General features: G+C 38.9%; 2 protein-coding genes across 3 annotated transcripts; one reads left to right on the top strand and one right to left on the bottom strand.

The window, feature by feature from the left end:
- Positions 1 to 404: 404 nt before the first annotated feature.
- LOC116724361 (zinc finger protein 771) lies at positions 405 to 4,183 on the bottom strand. Its single transcript, XM_032570002.1, has 2 exons — positions 3,846 to 4,183; positions 405 to 2,755 (listed from the first exon to the last, which is right to left on the bottom strand). Exons 1-2 carry the CDS (start codon positions 4,042 to 4,044, stop codon positions 1,191 to 1,193), a joined length of 1,764 nt encoding a protein of 587 aa, XP_032425893.1. The 5' UTR covers positions 4,045 to 4,183; the 3' UTR covers positions 405 to 1,190.
- A 1,667-nt stretch (positions 4,184 to 5,850) lies between these two features.
- Positions 5,851 to 20,499, top strand: LOC116724359 (PH and SEC7 domain-containing protein 4). 2 transcript variants are annotated; one of them, XM_032570001.1, is made up of 16 exons: positions 5,858 to 6,289; positions 8,599 to 9,188; positions 9,477 to 9,558; positions 9,691 to 10,207; positions 13,371 to 14,291; positions 15,650 to 15,730; positions 15,822 to 15,934; positions 16,025 to 16,083; positions 16,162 to 16,251; positions 16,342 to 16,385; positions 16,467 to 16,633; positions 17,593 to 17,663; positions 17,743 to 17,888; positions 18,537 to 18,681; positions 19,397 to 19,543; positions 19,623 to 20,499. In XM_032570001.1, the coding sequence occupies exons 2-16, from the start codon at positions 8,724 to 8,726 to the stop codon at positions 19,905 to 19,907; spliced, it is 3,333 nt and encodes a 1,110-aa protein (XP_032425892.1). In that variant the 5' UTR covers positions 5,858 to 6,289; positions 8,599 to 8,723; the 3' UTR covers positions 19,908 to 20,499. The 2 variants fall into 2 exon arrangements, 1 of the variants encoding a protein (XP_032425892.1); XR_004340145.1 differs by lacking the exons at positions 19,397 to 19,543; positions 19,623 to 20,499 and having other exon boundaries at positions 5,851 to 6,289; positions 17,743 to 17,944; positions 18,480 to 18,587.
- The last annotated feature ends 528 nt before the right edge of the window (positions 20,500 to 21,027 follow it).

Below are 21,027 nucleotides of genomic sequence, written 5' to 3'. Positions count from 1 at the left end.
ATGCTGGAATATCTACAGCAGATCCGTCGTTGTGTTCTGATGGGACAAATTTGATAAAGTCTTGATTCTGTGCCTGAAAAATTCTTTAAATCTTCATAATAATTTGATGTTGCACAAGCCACATGCATAGCTATTACATAACAAAACATAACTTTTTTTTTAATCAGCATTTCTTTCCCCACTAGCATTTCAAGTTTTGTGCATTAGAATTAGGTTTTGGATAATAAATTTGGTCCTGGCATGCTACTCATTCTTAAAAACCTCTTATAAATATTCTGGTGTGTACAAAATTTCCACACTATAATTTGGAAAGTTTGACTAAAGATATGAATCATTTTGTATAAAAAGGGAAATGAGACAAAAAAAAAAAGTCTTTTGACTAATATATTTAAATGAGACAAAAATCACAATGACAGCTTGGAGATTTAATACATCATGCACATTGCTACATTATGTAATTGTACAATTACTACAACAAACAACAGCCCTCTCATTAACAGAGCGGGTCACTGTTTCTGGTATCACAGCAAAGACAATAAAAACATCTTCCAGCAGCTCAATCAACAGAACTCAGAACGAATACGAAGACAAATATTAAACACATTCAGAAAAGCTGACAATAACATCATTAAACAAGACCACACAAATTATAATCAAGTCACTTACATCAGTGGTGTAAATATGTAAAAAAGCATTTATTCATTTCTTTGATTTAATGCTTTGAAGATTTCATAACAAAATCACTATATTTAAAACGTTTCCTTTGGTGGTGCTACAACAGGAAAGACAAAAAAAGGGAGCAGCTTTTGTAAATAATGTAGTAAAATATGCTAAACACTCAAACTGATTTATAGCTAACTCTACAGCAGTGAATCTTTAACTGTTTCTCTGTTATTCACAGAGAAATAACAGACCGCATATTAGGGCCATTGTAAAAAAAAGGAGGAAATTTCTGCCAAAAAATTCTGGAATTTTAGATTAATTTCAGAAATTTTCTAGACAAAAAAAACAAGGAAATTTCCAAAAGTAATTTTTTACTTTTGAAACTCACAAATTTTCAAGTTTTCTTTTTAGATTTTTTTGTTTTGGCAAATTTTGGACTTCTAGAATTTTTCTGAGACTACATTTATTCCTTTTTGTCTCTCTCTACAGTGGCCCTGATGTGCCGCTGTACTTTTAGGCCAACTAGTTTAAGTTTCTGTCATGTCTTGAAGAGTCGCAGATGCAGAGACTCCAGCCTCACTCGTAGTTCCTGCGCTCTGCAGGGTGCGCTCCTGCGACGCGTGAATCTTGAGGTGCTTCCTCAAGCTGGAATTATCAGCGTAGGCCTTCCCGCACTGACCGCAGCAGAAAAGCTTCTCCTTGGTGTGCACCAGCTCGTGCCTCTTCAGATGACAGGACCTCCTGAAGCTTTTCCCACAGGACGCGCAGCTGTACTCCTTCTCCCCCGTGTGAGTCTTCTGGTGCAGCTTCAGGCTGCTGGCCACCGTGAATTTCTTGCCGCACTCGTCGCAGCCGTACGGCCGTTCTCCTGTGTGCATCCGCATGTGGATCTTGAGGTGTCCGGTCTGACTGAAGGTCTTTCTGCACAGCTCACAGCTGTACGGCCTCTCCCCTGTGTGGCTCCTATAATGTGTCTTGAGGTCGCCGAGGCTGTTGAACCTCTTGCAGCACTGAGCGCAGCCGTAGGGCCGCTCGCCCGTGTGGATCCTCTCGTGCATCCGCAGGTTTCCGACGTTTCGGAATGTTTTGCCACACTGCCGGCAACCGTATGGCTTCTCCCCGGTGTGAGTCCTCAGGTGGACCTTAAGCTGGTTGTTCTCGTTGAAGCGCTTCCCGCAGTACGAGCAGGTGTAGGGCTTCTCGCCAGTGTGGACCCGCCTGTGCACCCTGAGCTGGCTGGGGTGGGCGTAGGTCTTGCTGCAGACGTTGCAGCCAAACGGTCTTTCTCCTGTGTGAATGCGCAGGTGGGATAAGAGGAGGTCGGCACGCTTATAGTGTTTCCCACAAAGGTCGCAGCTGTGATCTTTACTATTGTTGTGAACTTTGATGTGAAGATTGAGCAAAGCTGCTTTGCTGAATGTCTCCGGACAGATTGGGCAGCGTAAAAGGTTGACACTTTGTTCTTGGGTCTCGTCTTCAGCAACAACGGGTGAATCGCTTTGCTCCAAACTTATTTCTTCTTGCTCCGTATCCTGCATGGGCGTTCCCTCCATCCATCTCTGGTCCGACTCTGACTCCTGATATTTCAGTTCATACTTCAACTCTGGGTGAGTCAAACTTTCACCGTCAGTGTCCTCCTCTTTCTCAACCTTGATGAGATGTCCCTCCTGTGTGCAGCGACTGGAAACAACGGTGACTTTAACGCTGCACTCACTGCCTCTTTGGTCAGGGCTTGAAGGATGCAGCTGTTCCTTATCTGTGAACGAATCACTGGAAACCTCTGAGGCCTCATTCTTTACCAGGTTTGCCGTCAGAGAAGCCTGGGAGAGGTCGACGGCACCACTTTCTTCCAAACCAGGCTCTGTTTTCACAGGAACTGAGATCCCTACGGACCTGTCAACAGGTGACTGTTCTTCTATTTGATCTGTCTGCAGAGAAAACGGAGCAGAGAATGCTCTCTCCTTCAGGTTGCTCTTACGCCTCTTCCCTAAGCCTTTCTTGTCGCTGCTGCATATGGACACCTTAAACCTGGTGTGGGTGGAGGTAGAAGGACGACTGTTCCAATCGGAGGCAGAATCTTCCTCACATCCATCTGAAAAAGTAAAATGAAAACAATGACCAGGTTGATACATGTGTAGAATGAATTACATTTGTTGTTAGTGAAATGAGTAAAAATCCCACAGATGTGATGCAAAACCCACAGTAGAGTTGTAAGTGTATTTTTCTCCACTAGAGGGCGGCTCTAAACACAACAATGAGCTGTCACAACTTATTAAATCTCCATGACATTACTAAACTAAAGGTTTGACACAGTCTCACTTTCTCAAATATCTAATGAGAAGGTGAAATGTAAATTAATATGAGCAATATTATAACATAAAAAGCCTGCTTACACACTTGATTTTCTCTTTTTCAAACTTGAATAGGACGTCACACAGAGGCCCATTAATTTTAGTCGCTATTCAAAGGGAGAAAGATAAGAAAACATAGACAACTGCTACAGAGGTGTGCTAATCTTTGTAAGTCATGAATAGCTTCTAACATAAACCTGCTCAAAGCTACAGTCAGAACAATTAATTATTTGCCCAAAGATAAATAAATAAATAAATCTAACCCATTTGGTCAGAAAATATTTGAATGAATAAAAAACGTAATTGTTTTATGTCCTGCCAAGTCGATATTTAGAGAAATTAGTGTCACTACTTTTTAAATATAATGTCTGGTTAATAACCATGCTACTGAGAGGGGATATGATGAAAATAAACTAGCTGGGAAAATAGCATTTCTTCTGGTTAAAACTGTTCCATGTGAGGTAATAATATACAATTTACTCACAGTTTATGTTTATTAGAACAACGTTAAGACAGTGTGAAAGGATATTGTTACACATCCTTTCAGCAACAATTATGTCTGCAAACGCTGAAAACGTCAAGCTGTTTTCATAGAGAAATTAATTGCTTATTGCATTTGGAAGAATTTGCTATTCTTTTTACGTACGTCCCCGAACCGTAATTTATACACGGAACGTTAAGGGTTTGATGCAATGTGCCGAAAGAACTAAAAGAAGATGAGACTTCTGAATTAAAACACAAAGAAAGTTAAGCGCACACCCCCACACACACACACACACACAGTCCTCGCAGTGCAGGACAGCAGAGACTGGTAATAAACAAACTGCGGACCTCTGCGGTCAGACTCTGCGCTCCTCTGTGCAAACAGCAGCCGCTTCAGGCCTTCATTCTCGGTCTGGATCGTCTGAATGGCTCCCTGGTACTCAGAGAAGGTCCGCTCCACCGAGTCCAGAATGTCGTTCACCGTCGCTTGAAAAATCCGGTTCAGTGAGGACTCCAGGCACATTTTTAACTCGCTTGTTTTCTCCATTGTGTTTGACTAAAGCGGCCCAGCAGACGCAGACGCAGGAAAAGTGCTGGAGAGGTGTGTGTGTGTGCGTGTTTGTGTGTGTGTGTGCGACACAGACATAACAGGAAATGCACTGTCTCCTCTCAGAAGAGGCGGTAGTTTATTTTTCTTAGAGCTCGTAGAGACGTAGGCTGCCATCTGCTGTTGTGGAGTAACAAGAAGTCTGTTTTTACATATAAAAAGAAAAGGCCAAAATTACGACATATGTAATTCTACACATGTTTCAATAACAACAGAACCTTGATAATAATTGGCATGTGTATAAATATAAAGCATTTGTGTATAAATGTGCCTTTTAAACAACAGCAACGTGTTGCTAGCTGGTAAGCCACTTAGCGGCAATGCTAATGTAACCAGGTTGGTTTTAAACTCTCACATACATCCTAGAAACGGAGCTGCAGCTCTTTAAATGTACTTTAAACTCAAAAACTAGGTTTTTATCTAGCGTATGTGCTCTTATGCCAAAGGTTGCTCCAAAAACAAAACAAAGCAAAAAAATTCAACTGATTTAGATAAGAGCTAGCAATCGTGGCATCAAAAATGCAACTTTCAGTAGTGGGGATATTTTCAAGCAAACAAGGCTTGTAGGTTTTATACATTCCTTTGGCAAACAGTACTACAGTAGTAAGGAGATTTTATTAATTACGCTTGAAAATATAGCTATAGCAAGTGTACTGCAGACCATACTTGTATGGAGGAGCAAAACTGACATAATAAGAAATAAAAGCATAAATATATGTTTAGTTTTTCCTTGTCCTTACAGATGAGTTTCCGTCAAGAAATGTATATGTTTTCTTTTTCATTTCCCCTAAACATGCGTTTTTGTCAAGAAAAGTAGATCTTTTGTCTTTTCCTCATACAAGCCCTCCTTTTGTCATTACCTCCTCCTTTTTCTGTTTGTCCTTTTTCTGCTTGTCCTTTTTCTATTTGTGCTTTTTCTACTTGTCCTTTTGGTTGTCTGCATGTTTAGGGGAAATGAAAAAGAAAATATATACATTTCTTGACAAACTCATGTGTAAGAACAAGGTAAAACTAAATATATATTTATGCTTTAATTTCTTATTATGTCAGTTTTGGTCCTCCATATACTTGTAGTACTAGAATGTATAGTAAATTTAATTTTCTTAAATAGGAACATTTTTACATTTACAAAAGTATAATGCAAAAAGTACATTCATTCTATTACTGGTTTATTAGGTGTAGCCTACTTACATTTTAGTTTATTTAAAAATATTTAAAGTTTACCACAAGTGCAGTCTCCTACACCACCATTGTTCTAGTTATATACTGCTATTCCACATTCTAATTTATTCAAGTATATTTAAGTGCACTTTAATACTACTAACTCATCGGGGCACTGACCCCACACTGGAGACGTTATATATGTAGGAATTACATCGAAATTACTATATTTGAATTGATTTTCCAGAATGCAAAATTTGTGCAAAACACAAACAGAAAAAAAAACAAACACATTTAAATGTTAAAGCTAATTTTCGAGCTGTGTTGCAAAACTAACCCTGATATACCAACTAACCCTGATTTAAAAAGTGTCAGGACTTCATCCTGGATTTTCTGACTGCATATTAAAGCCAACATACCAATTAGAAAATGAGGTGACGATGACTTATACTAGTGTAATCTGAGTAAGGTCTGGTTTTGCCACATTGTCTGATTTGTTTTGCAGGAATGAATGCTGGCCCCTCCCCTTAACCTGACCTGTATGTGTGCGCCCGCATACCTGTAAGGCGTGTGCTACGAGGCCTCTCAGGTGTCTTTCGAACTTCTGAGTCATCTGCCAATCAGAAAGGAGCTTTTCTTTCTCTTTGTTACCATTCTCGTCTTTCTTCCGTCATCCTTCCTGCTATTTGCTGCTTAGAGACTAACAGATAAAAAAAAGTACAACACACCTCCAGATATGGACAGGAAGCTCAGAGACGGAGGACCAGAACTTGCATGTAACTTTATGTGGCGTAAGAGACTAAAGGTTGTCTTGGCTTAAAGAGAGCAGATGTGTGGCTTGTTTGTTAAGCAGAGCAGGTTCAAACACAGTCACTTTGGTGTTACTGGTATTCTTCAGGGTGCCTGTGAATGCACAGCGGCAGACCCGGAGCAACACGGCTGTGCTTTTCCCTCCCACAAGTCTTGACTTAAAACCTCACAAGCTGGTTGATCATATGATGTTGCTTTCAAGCGCCTAGAGGGGGTAAGTCATGCTTTTACAGTCTAATAAATTCCTCACAGAGATGTTCTTGTTCTAATTCTCTATCAAGTTTATTTCTGCATGCATCATGTTCACTGATGCTTTTTCTAAGCAGACTTGGTATTTTTTTTTTAAACTGCTCTAGAAGATCTATCATGCTCCATTGTTATTTACAAATTTCACACCTTTAACTTGGACAGGTTGTTCCTCTTTTCATTTTCCCCCCTCAGGCATCAATATTTAATTTCATACTTCCTAAACTGGTGATGTGCTGCAGTAACTTCCTATTCTGTAGAAACCTTTAATTCTTAACCTGTCGACAAGGTTCAGTTGAATTTGGGCTTTGTGTTTCCTGTTATATTTTTGTATGTTTTATTTCAAAAACTGTCAAATTTCCACTATTGAAAACTTCATAATCATTTAAGGATTTTGTTGTGATTTTATGATCCACAAAAATACAATTGTTGTAATGTGAAACATTCTTTTTTTTAAAAAATCATTTCAGTCATGTATTGCATTTACAGTTTTACCTCATTGCTTTCCAAAATTCATAAAAAAAAATCTGCTCTTTTTTATTTATTACTTTATTTTAGAAAAAAAAAGACAAATTTCTTTTTTCTAAGCGAGAAATCTTACACATCAAACAAATTTATTTTGATCTATTCTTCTTTGTTAATCGTAGCTAACTCCTGTCGCATTTGTTGCACCCTGACAGGAACTGAGAACTTCGCACCCACACAGGAAATGTGGTCGAGGTCTGTCCCGGATGTTGGCTTACATGACATGAATGAAATAATAAAAGAAAGACAGAAAAGTTTTAAAAACGAGCATGTGCAAGAAAGAATGAGATCGTGTTTAAGCTGAGATCACACAGAAAACCAAAAATCTGATATATAACGTGACTTTCTTCCGATACGGGTCGCTGCTGGTGTTTGTGTTCACAACACACTCTGAAATCAAGTTCACCAGACAGACATCTGCATGTGCCGCAGCGCATGGTGATATAGTGATAAACAGAGGACAAAACGGTTGAACTGCAGCCCCAGAACCCCACCCTCTCTCCATCGAATCTCTGTCCATAACACAGCATACACCCCGTCACTCCGCTTCCTTCTGCTGCTCGTTTGCTCAGCTGGCTTTCTTTTTTGGTCTCAGGAAGTAAAAATGGGCTTTTGTCTTCAGGGTGTCTTGCACGGCACATTGGTAGAAGCAGCAAATTAACAGTAGTTTTAGATGTATAGACAATATAGATTTGCTACATTGATTTGCTGTATTACATTTATATTTGCTTTATAAATATGATGATGTTCAACATTGCAGGGGCATTCATATTCAAGCCTTTTCGTGTTTTGTCACAACCACAAAACAAAATCAAGCAGTGCAAGATTATGAAGTAAAAGGATAAGAATACATCTCTTTCAGTTTTTTTCTTTTACAATAAAAACATCTAAAAAAAATGCATTTGCTCCCCCCCCACCCTTACTCCTCAACCCTCCGCTTGAGGCAGCATTTTTTGGATCCACCTTTCATCGCAGTTGGAGATGCAGGTAGTTTTGTGATATGTATCTACTATTTTACAATTTGAGCAAGACTCTTTGCTAAATAGCTAAATCTCAGTCAGATTAGATGGATAGTATCTTTGAAGGTTGATTTTGAAATCTTAACCACAGATCTTTAACTGGATTTTTGTTTGAACTTTGACTGGGCCATTCCACTCCACACTTTGCTTTTTACAGAAATCAAAAGTAGCTCTGTCTGTCTGTTTACGGTCATCGTCCTGTTGGAAGGTAAACATCCGCTCTGGCCTCAAGTCTTCAGCAGTTTTTCGTCCAGGTTTACCCTCTAACTGCTACCATTACTGTTCCTGCTGAATGAAATCATTTCCATTATCTGATGAGAATCGTGCATTCAGAGTGATGAGCAGTGTTGATTTTCTCCTAAACTTCTTCTACATGAATTGTTGCAAAATGACAGTGGGATGACATATCTTTATTTTATTTTATTTTTTTATTTTTCTTTCCACTTTCCCCGAAATCCGGGTTTGTGGAGTGTACGACTAAAGAAATCCCAACAAATTACAGTAAAGTTTGTGACTGTAATGAATACTTTTGGAGGGCACGATGGGAATGGCTTTTGTCTGTCGAATATTTAAATCGTCCCGACGAGATATTTTCTTAACCAGTTTTCTATTTGCTTTTGATCGTCCATTTGATTCAACTAGCTGCACAGCTGATTCAGATTTAGAGGAAATTATTTGTTTCATCTGAGTTCAAATTAAAATGTTTCTACTTTTGTTTTTTTTAATCCAACAGAGATGGCACCTTGTAAAAGCATCAGGCCAAATCCAGCAGGGGAGGACTTTTTGTAAATAAACAGCTTCATCACCCCTCTCTAAACTTGACAAAAAGCTGGCAACTTTACTGCCTACAAGGCGCCAATGGAGGAGGAGAACCTGTGTGCTTCTCTGCCGGATGTTGTAGAAACAGAACTGACACGTGACTCGCAGATCTCAGCGGATCAGAGCATAAATGGAGAACGTGAGGAGCCGGCGTCTGGTGATGAGGCAGAGATGAGCGAGACACACACCTCTCCTGAAGAGGCAGAACAGCTGGAGGAAACTATGTGGACTCTGCAGCCCGTCACCTGCACCAGCTCCTCTCTTTCCTTCGCCAGTGTGGGATGGGACATGCCCATCGTCTCCGCAGAGACGACTGACAGCAGCTTGGCCAATCAGCTTTACTCCGAGGGCGTGACGAGTCTGAACAGCACTTCCTTCTCTCATCACCATCAGCCTCAAGATGTTACTGCCGAGCCTTGCGAGCAGGAGGACAAAGAGGAACCAGATGAGTCTGAGGCACGGCCTCTAAACCCAGCTACTGAGAGTGCCGGAAATGACTATAAGGTATGAAATGTGTCAGAAAAAGAGGAGGTGTGACACTTTCCTGCCTCTGTTACTTGTTACTGACAATTTAGTCCACAACTAAAAGTGAGTCATGTCATTAAGCCTAATTTTACTGGAATTAAGAGTTTACATCCTGTGTTTTTGTTGCTAATTTGGGTTTCTGTGGTGGATGTGGGAGTAAATGAGCATATGTGTTGTTGGTCAGATGGTGCAGCTCCATGAACTCAGAGGGAATCACAAGTTTCTCTCTATAAGCTCATGCTCAGTAGTCTGTGTTGCAATTTTCAGCCATGTGATGCTGCAGATGAGAACGAGCCAACGAAACAGGAAAAGGAAGATACAGCAGCAGAGCAATCTGAAAGTAACACCGGTATGTATCGGAGCAGCTCTGTTACATTAGTTTTAGTTGGAGATTATTTGTGCTTCATTTTAAGAGGAAGTTTGTGTCACTTCTTGACCTACCTTTCTCACCGTGTTTAACCTCTTCTGTCAAATCTTCTAGGAATTTCAGACTCAGAGGAAGACGATGGAAGCCCAGTAACGTCAGATGAGGACCTATTAAAAACTTCTGACAAGATCCAATGTTTATCAGAAGACGTGGACACTTTTTTAGATGTGAAACTCGAAAAGGAACAAGAGGTCATAGTTCTGCTGAGTGAGCAAGAAGACTCGGAAGGAGAACAGCCCTCGACAAACGGTGTTGACACTGACGGAGCGACAGAGGACTGGAGCGAGGTTCCAGAAGAGAAGAGTTTAAGTAACATTTCCGACGAGGAGGAACCGGCTTCGGCAGATTGTTTTGAGAGTATACAAGCGACTGAGGAGGAGGAGAGTGGGGGACAAGAAGAGCAGAGCTTCACTGATGTTTTCAACGAGGAGGAACCAGCCGCAGCAGATTGTGTCGAAACCCAGGAAGAGCATCAGGACGTGAGCGAGGTTGAGGAACGGCAGAGTTTGACCGACATCTCCAATGAGGAAGAAAGCGAGGAGGCAGAAACTGTCAGCACTCTGAGTTATCTGTGAGTATTGTTCATTCAAAAAAGGAGAGAGGACATTTTCAATTACAGCGAAGCCAGAGAAAAAAAAAGAAGAAAAAATTAATTACAGATGCCAATCCGCATTTTATCAAATAAAAATAACTTTGTTACATTGAACATCTACTCGTTCATCATGACTGCTAATGAGTCAGCGTTATCTAAAAGATAAGGAACCGTTCTGTTACAACATGCTAACATTTAAATAAACTTGCCACATATGAGACACAATTTCTATTTCAGCCACATGATTTGATCTTTTCATGTAACGTTTAAAACTGGTAAACTCCAGTAAAGCTCTCAGAAATGTTGCTAAACTAGGATAAAATAAGCAATCAACCCAAGTTCTCAGTATGTTTAACCACATTACTTGACATCTGTAATGCAAGTTTATTAGGATAGCACATTTGGTGCAAGTGCTTTATATAATGAAATTTTAAATTGCAGTGATATAATAAGGAAAAGTAATGAAAAATTGGAATACAGATTAAATCAATGGTGTTAATATTAAACACAGGCAGCTTTAAACAGGTGGAGTTTTTAGCCTTGATTTATAGAAACTCTTTGTTTCTGTTGTTTTGCAGTTATCTGGACATTTGTTCCAGGTGCATTAAGCATTAAAACTGACTGCTGCTTCTCTATCTTTGGTTCTGGTTCTGGGGATGCAGAGCAGACCAGAATCAAAAGACCACAGTGGTCCGAAAGGCTGATACGACAACAACAGACCTTTGGTGTATTCAGTAATTTATAAACCAATAAAAGTATTCTGAAGTCTATTCTGTGACTTTAGACCTGGAGCGATGTGCTCTATCTTCCTGGTTTTAGTCAGGATGTGAGCAGCAGATTGTTTAGGCAGAGCTATGAGGAGTGTAGATCTAAAGGACTTCAGGTCTTGTTGTTTGATCAGAAGTGAATTTACAAACTTATTTAAATTTTTTAGGTGACGCAACGATGATTCAAAATAAGTCAGTTGTTCAATCATTGTACTGGAATTGAACTCCCAGTTAACACTCTTAAATATCTCATTTTGTTGGAGCCTTAATCTCAGTATTTGATGTGAACTTTTATTCCTCAGAAGATTGGGAATTGTCTTAAATTCCCACTCTTTAATGTTTTTTTAATTTATTTTAGAAAACCTTTAAATGAAGCATCTGCCAGGTGTCGATGTCAAGCTAAGCAAAGGTTTGAAAAGGTTAAGGTTTCAGATTCCCTTGAATTTTATATTCAAACATGTTTCTATATGGTTTAAAGTCAGTTTAGTGGTTCAGAGAGCATAATGCTGCTGCTGTGCACTGCATGTTAGCTGTCTGAAAGAAGCTTCCCCTCGCTTACAAGAAAAAAAAAGTAGCTTTTTGAAATATTTTGTTCTTTTTGGATCAAACATGAAAACTGAACAGATGAGTAATACTGTTTTGAAAGTACAATTTGGCATGGTTGCTAAGCAGCCAAGTGCATTTGCTACCCGAGCAAATATCCAGCCTAATTAACAAGTTAATGTAAGATTGTTAGACCTGTGTTCCTCTCTGAAGAGCAGAATACCTAAAATGTATTCTTCTTTGCATTAAGCACTAGTAAACCACAAAGTTGGCAAAAATCTATCCTATATGTTTGTTTTTCTGTGTCAAATCAAAATTACATTAAATTATAGTTTATATATATATATATATATATATATAAGGGAATTTTTTATATATATATATATATATATATATATATATATATATATATATATATATATATATATATATATAAAAAAAATTCCCTTCTCACCCACCGCGGGTGGTTCTTATCCTCTGAGCTCGGGTCCTCTACCAGAGGCCTGGGAGCTTGAGGGTTCTGCGCAGTATCTTGGCTGTGCCAAGGATTGCACATTTCTGGACTGAGATGTCTGATGTTGTTCCTGGGATCTGTTGTAGCCATTGGTCCAGTTTGGGGGTGACTGCCCCGAGGGCCCCGATGACCACAGGCACCACTGTGGTCTTCACCTTCCAGGCCCTCTCCAGTTCCTCCCTGAGGCCCTGGTATTTCTCTAGTTTCTCGTGCTCCTTTTTCCTGATGTTGTAGTCGCTTGGTATTGCTACATCTACCACAACGGCTTTCCTCTGTTGTTTATCCACTACGACAATGTCTGGTTGGTTCGCCATTACCATTTTGTCTGTCTGGATCTGGAAGTCCCACAGGATCTTAGCTCTGGCGTTCTCCGCCACCTTTGGGGGTGTTTCCCACTTTGATCTCGGGGTTTCCAGTCCATATTCTGCACAGATGTTTCTGTACACTATGCCTGTAACTTGGTTATGTCGTTCCATATATATATATATATATATATATATATATATATAGTTTTTGTGGCTGTTTCTGAATATTATACATTTGCTTTTACATTTTTGTATGAATACAGTGAAACTATGGTGTTTGTACTCAAGGTTATTGTACCATGAGGATCTCATTCTGATCAATTGTTACTTTAAGTGGAAAACCAAAGAGCTCCTCTAAAGTCATTACTCATGTCTTTCCTTCTCGGCTTTTTGCCACCACTCCCCTGAATATTTCAAACCTGCAAACTGCGTTCAGAAGTGAAAACTCTTTCTTCCTATGCTTTTAATTGCCATTAGCTGACTGCTACTTCCCCTCTGAATCCCTGTACAAGCAGTAAGGACATTTTCACACTCCACTTCTGCATTTTGACTTAGCCAAAGAACTAATGATATGGTGCAATGATGAACTGTGTTTTTTTCCCTATGTTAGTTTATGAAAATTATACCTTGACACAAAAACGTAGAGTTCAATCCAATTTATTTTCAAGTTCAAGTTGGGAGAGTATGTTACCCGCCTGCAAGATGACACTATAAATTAAACTAGCTTTAAATTAATTAATGGTAGTTTCAGTCGAAGCCTTCTGCTTCTAACAGGAACACTGATCACATCCTGTTTCTAAAAGTTAGGCTGCCACATTAGCATTTCCTCCTGTTTAACACACTATCTGTTTTTTGTTTTTTTGTTTTTTATGTTCACACCTTTCAAAATAGATGTCAGTGTTGAGTCACCAACGTTTCCTACATCGGAATTCTTCTTTTATGTACACACCGTTGCAGAATTTTGGGCTATTTTAAAAATATACTCAATGCATGTTTGTTTTGATGCCTTTTAGGGAAGTACCTGCAGAAGTGCCGCAAACTGACAACACTGGACTAAGCACACCTGCTGATACGCCTAAAGAGCTACAAGAGCTTCCAGAGGACAGTGGACATTCAGAGGACAAGAAGGACGCAGAGACACCGGATCAGTTAGGTGACGATCTCTCTGTGCTGCCTGAAGAAATGTGTGAAGAAGTGGAGGAGAAAGTGGATCCTGAGCTGTCAGAGTCCGAGGATAACAACGAGGAAGTGTCAGAAGAGCAGGCAGAAAAAGCGGAGAGAGCAGAAAACTCATCGGATCGGGCGGAAGACCCTGCAAATCTGGAGGAGACAAACTCTTTAGAGCAACAGGAGTGTGACCAAGACAGAGCTGCGTCAGAGTCTGAACCGGGTGAAACGAGTGAGGAGCCCAAGCAGATGCATCCAGAAGAGTCTGATCAGCTTCAGGACCAATCCCCAGAGATGGCATCACCAAACCAGTTAACCCCACCAGAAGCTCCAGAGGATCAACCAGAGCAGACAGCTTGTGATGAAGCTAAGGAGTCTGCAGTCGCGGGCAATCCATCAGAGCTGAATGAGCTGCCACAGCAAACATGCCGCTTGTCTGAGCAGCCGGGACCCTCAGACAAGACGAATGAGTCAGAAATGACAGAACAGCTGTCGCCTGACAGCGAAGCTCCGCCGCGGGATGAAGAGGCCGAGTCCAACCACGTGGGCCAAGAGGCTGAGACGTTGGTCCAGACTGAAGATGTTGGGATTACTGACAGTGAGAGTCCACTAGGAGTTGTGTCTAACGGAGATAAACACGAGGATCCGGTGGCGCCTTACGTTAACGGGTGTAAGGTGGACAGAGAGAAGGCGCAGCGACTCGCTGAGCAACTCTTTAAGCTGGACAACATCCAACGCTCAGATGTGGTGAAGCATCTGGACAAAGAGTAAGCACACATTCAGACTCTTTCATTATTATTATTCAAGAAATGCTTGTTTTCATTCTTTAGATATACAGTTTAAAGGTTTGCATAAGCATTAAAGTGTTTTTATGCAGATGAGGTAACATTAGCTTGGTTTTATTATTTAATCATGACCAAGAGACAGTGTGTAAATGTTTCTGATCAGCACATAAAACCATTGTTTTAACTTCCTGCTTTCAGAGGGTTTTCAACTTTACATCTTATTAGCATAATATGCTGATTACTGCTATGGAGAAACCTCAATGTATTCTGTCTTTGCATCTGATGAAGAAAACATCATGAGTTTTATTTTCTAAAATTGCTGAACTCGATCCCAGGATACTCTGGCCCATTTATAAAGCCTTGCTGAGGAAATTTCATTAATTAAAAGGGAAGCCTTGAACTGCTCAGTTTAGAGGGAGTTTAATAACATTTAAGTTCACTTAATCAAAGTATTGATTTGTTCTTTAATTTGGCTAAAATGAAAGTGTTGCCAAGGATAAGTCAATCAAATGACCGACTCTTTTATTTTTTGCTTTTAAATGTCAGTCTTGACTCTAGTAGTAGAAGTAAATTAGCCTTTTACATTCAATAGGCAGAGAGTGCATGGGATAAAATCTGGAAACATTTCACAAGCTCAGTTTTGCTCTCTGGGTTTGAAAAGTAAAGAGTATGATTTCACCTAACCTAATATTTAAAAAAAATATTCTAAACAGAATATTTTTATTCTATTAAAAAAATATATTTTTAATATATTTTTTTATTTAAAAAAAAAATTGTTATTCTATTTAGATATATAAACAAACAAAAAAAAAGGTAATTTTTGTATCTGTAACTTAAATTCAGGTTTCTTATAAAAATATTTTATTATGTTTTATGTGTAAAATACAATGTGTAAAATATATCTATTTTTTTTTGTACCAAATGTCATGAACTTTTAAAAACTGCTGCAAAAATCAAAACCTTCAAGCCTGAAATGGTTTAGAAATTTGAAACTAAGTCGTATCATAAGAACGTAAGAATCGTAAGATTTGTTCATTTTAATCTTACATTTGTGTCAAAAAATGGTTTTGGTGCTGATAGATTTATTTGAAATTAAAATTGTTACAAAGCATCTCAAATCACGTCCTTAAGTGTGTAAGTATTTCAAATATCAGAGGTTGATATGAATCTATTCATATAAATACAGATATTCTAGGGTCAAATGAACTTTTTGTTAGTAGTAGTTTACATACATGAGTTTCTCTAAATGATTAGCTGCTGTTCTCCATTAGTTTGTTTGGCTTCTTCATGTTATTTTCTGACACAAATATATTCATATATAATATTTTTCCCGTGTTTAGTAATGACTTCAGTCATGCTGTCGGAGAGGAATACCTCAAATTCTTTGATTTCTCTGGCCAAACTCTGGATCATGCCCTCAGGTAAAATACCACAGACGGATATTTATGTCTTATGAATCACCTTCATGAAACATATGTATTTTTTAATCCTTTTTCACGCTCTCATCCCTAGATCTTTTCTGAAGGTTGTCGTATTGATTGGGGAGACCCAGGAGAGAGAACGAGTGCTGCAGCATTTCTGCAACCGCTTCCACAAGTGCAACCCCGACTCCTACTCCTCCCCGGGTGAGGCAGACATGCGTCACGCTTGAAGACGCAGCTGCGACGATTCATTCATGTCTAACATCTGTCTCTGTCTCTTTTGGATGTCCTCAGGGGCCGCGTTGGCTCTGACCTGCGCTTTGATGCTTCTCAACACTGACTTGCATGGACAGGTGAGACCAAGCAACCTCTACAGTTTGTTTTTGACACCGATTTGTTCAGCTTTAAAGCAATCACATGTTCGTTTACAGAATGTAGGAAAATCCATGTCTTCATCTAAGTTTGTGACCAACCTGGATGGGATGAATGAGGGAGGAAACTTCAACAAGGAGCTGCTGAAAGTAAGATATTTACATTTTTCTTCTCTTAGCTAAAGTCTAAAACGTTTATATCAAAACTGATGTAACTTTTCTCTTGGATTTATATTGTAGAGTCTTTATAATTCCATAAAGAGTGAACCGCTGGAGTGGGCCTTGTAAGTAACCCAGCCAAAAAAGCATTACCAGATCCATGTGATTCCAGCTCATTCATGTTTTCACTTGATCCTGTGGCGAAGGGATGAGGAGGAGCTGAAGAACCTGGTGGATGAAAGTGGAGGAGACGACGCTCCTCTGCGCTCAAAATCCAACCCGTTCTTGGACGTTCCTCAGGACAAAACGGCCACTGTGGTCAAACAGGGATTCCTGCAGAGGAAGCTGCATGCCGACATCAACGGAAAACGCAGTAAGTGGGACTGACACACATATATCCTACGTTACATCACATTAGACATAACAATTTACAAAACAGAAGAATACCAGTGTTGAGATGGACATTATATGGTGTTTCGTGCTTGAGTATAAACATAGAAAAATTATTTTTAAAGGCTGGCATTGGCACGAGTTCACTTGTAAAATACCTAGACGAGAGACCAGCTCCAAGTTTGGGTTTAGACATCAGAGCAGAAAGAGCTACATAATTGACAGCAGTAGTAATAAATAATGCAAACATGCTTTTACTGCAGTTTATTTATTTATTTTTTATATTATATATTCCTTATTTATATGGGTTGTCCCATTGAGATCCATTATCTTATGTACAAGTGGGACCAGTTTTACTTTTACACCCAACAGCGCAGAATGAATAGATGTATAAAGTGTGCCTCAGAGGCAAAGTTTATGAATTTTTGCAGTCAGGTTTAGCATGAAATTGAAATGAAAGCAAAAAATGTGACTTCTTAAATACAAGTACTTTGAGTTGTATTTAAAATTTCCCCGTTTTCCAATCTGTTTTTGAAAGGCCTCGTATAAAGAAAAATCTTGCCCTAAACAACCGATCTTGAGTTGTATTTGTGGGCCATGTAAAATCATTCTGAGAGCCACAAATGACCCACGGACCTTAATTTGGACATCACTATTCTAGCATTACTAATTATGAACAATTACATAACTTTGAATCTGTAGTTGTTGAATTCAAATTAGTATTTCTCTTCAAGATAGGTATATTTGTTCATTTATGGAAGAAGTTCACGACATTATTCATCAATAATAACAGTTTTGATGTGCTTTTTGAGCATAACAGTAATGCTAAAGCCATATTTTAGATCCCTGATAGTTGCTTGACAGGTTTTATTAAAATCTGTATGTTAGTGATGCAAGTCGTTGGTCATTATAGATCTGCTGAATGTTGTTGTTTTGTGGCAGCTCCCTGGGGGAAACGGGGCTGGAAACCTTTCTTTGCAGAGCTGAAGGGAATGACCCTTTACTTACAGAAGGTCGGTGACTCAGCTCCTAATTCTCCTAACATCATGTAGCTCTTTTACTTGATCCTGAGTTCTCTGTGTTGTGTGTCAGCATGATTATCGCAGAGATCATCCGGTGACCGAGGACATGGTGGGAGTCCATCACTCCCTGGCTGAGCCGGCGAACGATTACACCAAGAAGCCGCATGTGTTCCGCCTGCAGACGGCCGATTGGAGGGTTTTTCTCTTCCAGGCGTCGTAAGTTACATAGAATCGGCAGGGCGAGATGTTTGTGTTTGTGTGCAAGACCGCAGGTGATAGGTATTTTTCCTTTCGAACCTATATAAAATAAAGAACCACAGACAACGTATTATGAATTTTATAGCCAAGCTTTTGCAAAAGGAGAAAACACAGAGAACTGCTCCTCTGACCAGTTCACCATGAGTTCTGAAACTCTGCAGTAGAGCTTGTCTTTTTATTAACACAAGACAAAAGCAAAGGGGGCTGGTGCTGATAAGATTAGAAGCCCCCGAAACGAACACAATCAAACACAGTTTTACGACTAAGGAATTTCTACCTAGGGGACAGTCAGGAAAAACAACAAAGGTCGTAAAACTTCTGATATAATCAACTAGCAACCCACTTCCTAGGTGTGATAACTAATCAAAGGTCTGAGAAACACATTGTTAACTGTTTCACATGAAGATAAACAGACAGTAGTGACTTCCAGGTCAGTTCATACACACATAAGGAAGAGAATCACTTTAAAAGAAAATCACAATGTTCTTTAGACTGAATGTAATCTAAAGGAATAATAAAATGATAATACATAAAAATCTCTAACAGCAGGTTTCCTCTAAAGAGATTGATGGTGACAAATTGAGTGTTTGGTGGATTTTCCCTCAGATCCAAAGCAGAGATGAATTCATGGATCTCCCGCATCAACTTGATTTCCGCTCTTCACTCGTCTCCTCCGTTCCCCGCCGCTGTCGGCTCCCAGAGGAGGTTCTTCAGGCCGATACTTCCTGCCTCAAAATCTGCACACTCTCTGGTATGCATTTCAGTCTTCTTTGGTAACAAATTACAAGTTGCATTGCTATAGCTCGGTTTTAAAAGACCTTATGTTTTGATAATTGTGCTTGTGTAATTTTTCAATTTATGTTGCAACAGACTTTTCTGTATCAATTGAAGAAACAGTAAATATATATATATATATATTAGTCAAAGTGATGCAGAAGCCAAACAGTCAAAGTCAGAGGTGGATAGAGTACAAAAAAATTGTACTCAAGTAAGAGAAGAACTACTTTGACATCTTTTTACATAAGTAAAAGTAAAAATTAGCCATCCAAGTAATTACTCAAGTAAGAGTGAAAAAGTATTTGGTAAAATAGCTACTATAGTACAAGATTAAAAAAAACCCAATCATGTAATATAAAAAAATTGCATCATCAAGCAGACCAAAATATAACGTTCTGTGAAAATGTTGCCATTTTCAAGACCAAAATGAAAATAATTTATATAAATAAATAATTATAAAATAACAAAATCAGGCAAAATAAACATTTTTTGTGATTATAATTTTATACTTCTCTCCATTTATTTTCTTCCTTCCACTTCACAATTTTGCACTACTTTGTGTTGGTCTATCACACACAATCCCAAAAACAGCACATCCACAAACATCTAAGTTTACTGTTTTCTTCTGGTTCTGGTTAGAGACCAGAAATGTAACCTTTGTCCTCTTTCCTGTCATTTTCCTGATGTAGGAACGTCAGCTGCAGTGTCACACAGGAAAACTGGATTCCTTCAAAGCCGACCTCTTGCATCAGGAGGAGAACCCGCCAGACAGCAAAAAAGCTAAAACCAGGGATCTGGAGGAACACCGTGTCAGAACAGAGTACCTGCAGTTCGAGGTACTGGAGCTGCTGTGTGAGCTTAAGCATGAGTATATGTAGATCTACAGGTTATTCAGTGTTTGTCGTTCAACCACAGGTGTGTCGCTACGAGACCTACATCCAGGTGATGGAAGCCTGGAAGACAGTGCCGAAGACTGAGGACGACACATTGGCCAGCGCCGACCTGAAACTGTTTGACAAGGCTACCTGTGGAGACTGCCTGGGGGATGAAGACGATAATGAAGCTGGCCTGAAACGGTCTTACTCTAGTCCTTCTCTGGATCTTGAGCTGACCTCTCCGACAATAGTAAAAGTCAAACGTAATATCTCCGAGAGACGGACTTATCGCCGGACCATCGTCCCTCGAATTAAGGAGGCCTGACATGAAGCGATTGTTGCGCCCAAAGACGCACTTTTAAGCATTTCTGCTGAGATTTTACAGATAGTGAAATAAGCTGTAAATTTCACTAGTAAAAAGGGGGCTTTTACAAAGATCCATGTAATAGCCCCCTCAGTAATTTTTTTATTTTTGTCTAGTTCATTTTCACATAAATGCGAAATGCACAACTAATAATCTCCATAAATTGAATTGGACCTAACTTGGTTAGTTTTGTCTGAATTTGCAAGTCTTTTATGAACTGAAATATTGTGGTACCAGCATTTATGTTTTTCTTTTAGGTCAAAGTGAATGTTTTATGAGGTCACAAACTTTCTTACTGATGTTTACCACAAGAGGGTGCTGTAGAACAGCACATGTCTAAACAAATGGAACCAGGAAGAAGAACTGCTTTAGTTTTATTTTTGTATTGCACTTTTTTATATATAGTTATATATATAGTTCTAAGTGTTCTATTCAAAATGTTAAAATGTTGATTTAATATTTGTTTTTCATCTATGAATTTCTCTCTTAGATGATTTGTTTAAATGAAGGACTTCTAAAGTAACACAACATGTTACCCAGCACCTGTAAAAAACCCCCAAAAAAAACAAACTTGGGTTGAAAATGTGACAGGATTTAAGAAAGCAACATAATTTCAAATACTTCAGGACATTACTAAGCCCAAACTGCAAAATATGAATCAATGAACCCATTTGGGTTCAGTTTTCACAGATAAATCAATAAAGTGTTCACAGGAAACATAAAATGCAGAGTTTACCACTAGCCTTTATTAATTTTATTTGGTTATGCTTTTAGTTTTTTTCCTAATTACATTTTTTACCTTTTATGTTCTGTTTTCCATTTAGTTTTATTTCTTTTTCTTTTAGATTAAATTAATTAGTTTGTGTTTGTTTTTTTTTTTTTAAAATCTGGTTTCTTTTTTATTTTTTCTATTTAAATAAAAACCAAAATGTCTATTTCTTTTTTTCTAAATTTTGAAATTAGGATATTTGTCATCTGACTGACTAGTGAAATGTGGAATGCTTTTTAATGTTTTATATTTAATTTGTTTGAGTCAAAATGTCCTTCACAAAAATAAAAACATTAAATATAAAACTTTCCT

The sequence above is a fragment of the Xiphophorus hellerii genome, chromosome 8 (assembly GCF_003331165.1).
Source record: "Xiphophorus hellerii strain 12219 chromosome 8, Xiphophorus_hellerii-4.1, whole genome shotgun sequence".
Classification (NCBI taxonomy): Eukaryota; Metazoa; Chordata; class Actinopteri; order Cyprinodontiformes; family Poeciliidae; genus Xiphophorus; species Xiphophorus hellerii.
Note: the sequence above shows the minus strand (reverse complement) of the source record. Positions and strands in the feature narration are given on the sequence as shown.

What these genes read in the sequence shown, in the direction of transcription:
- LOC116724361 (XM_032570002.1), bottom strand. Translation starts at nt 4,044, where the DNA reads ATGGAGAAAACAAGCGAGTTAAAAATGTGCCTGGAGTCCTCACTGAAC. An exon ending in CGCAGAGTCTGACCGCAGAG is followed by an intron (nt 2,756 to 3,845) that starts GTCCGCAGTTTG and finishes TTACTTTTTCAG; the next exon opens with ATGGATGTGAGGAAGATTCT.
- LOC116724359 (XM_032570001.1), top strand. Translation starts at nt 8,724, where the DNA reads ATGGAGGAGGAGAACCTGTGTGCTTCTCTGCCGGATGTTGTAGAAACA. An exon ending in GTGAAGCATCTGGACAAAGA is followed by an intron (nt 14,292 to 15,649) that starts GTAAGCACACAT and finishes TCCCGTGTTTAG; the next exon opens with TAATGACTTCAGTCATGCTG. An exon ending in TCAACAAGGAGCTGCTGAAA is followed by an intron (nt 16,252 to 16,341) that starts GTAAGATATTTA and finishes TTTATATTGTAG; the next exon opens with AGTCTTTATAATTCCATAAA.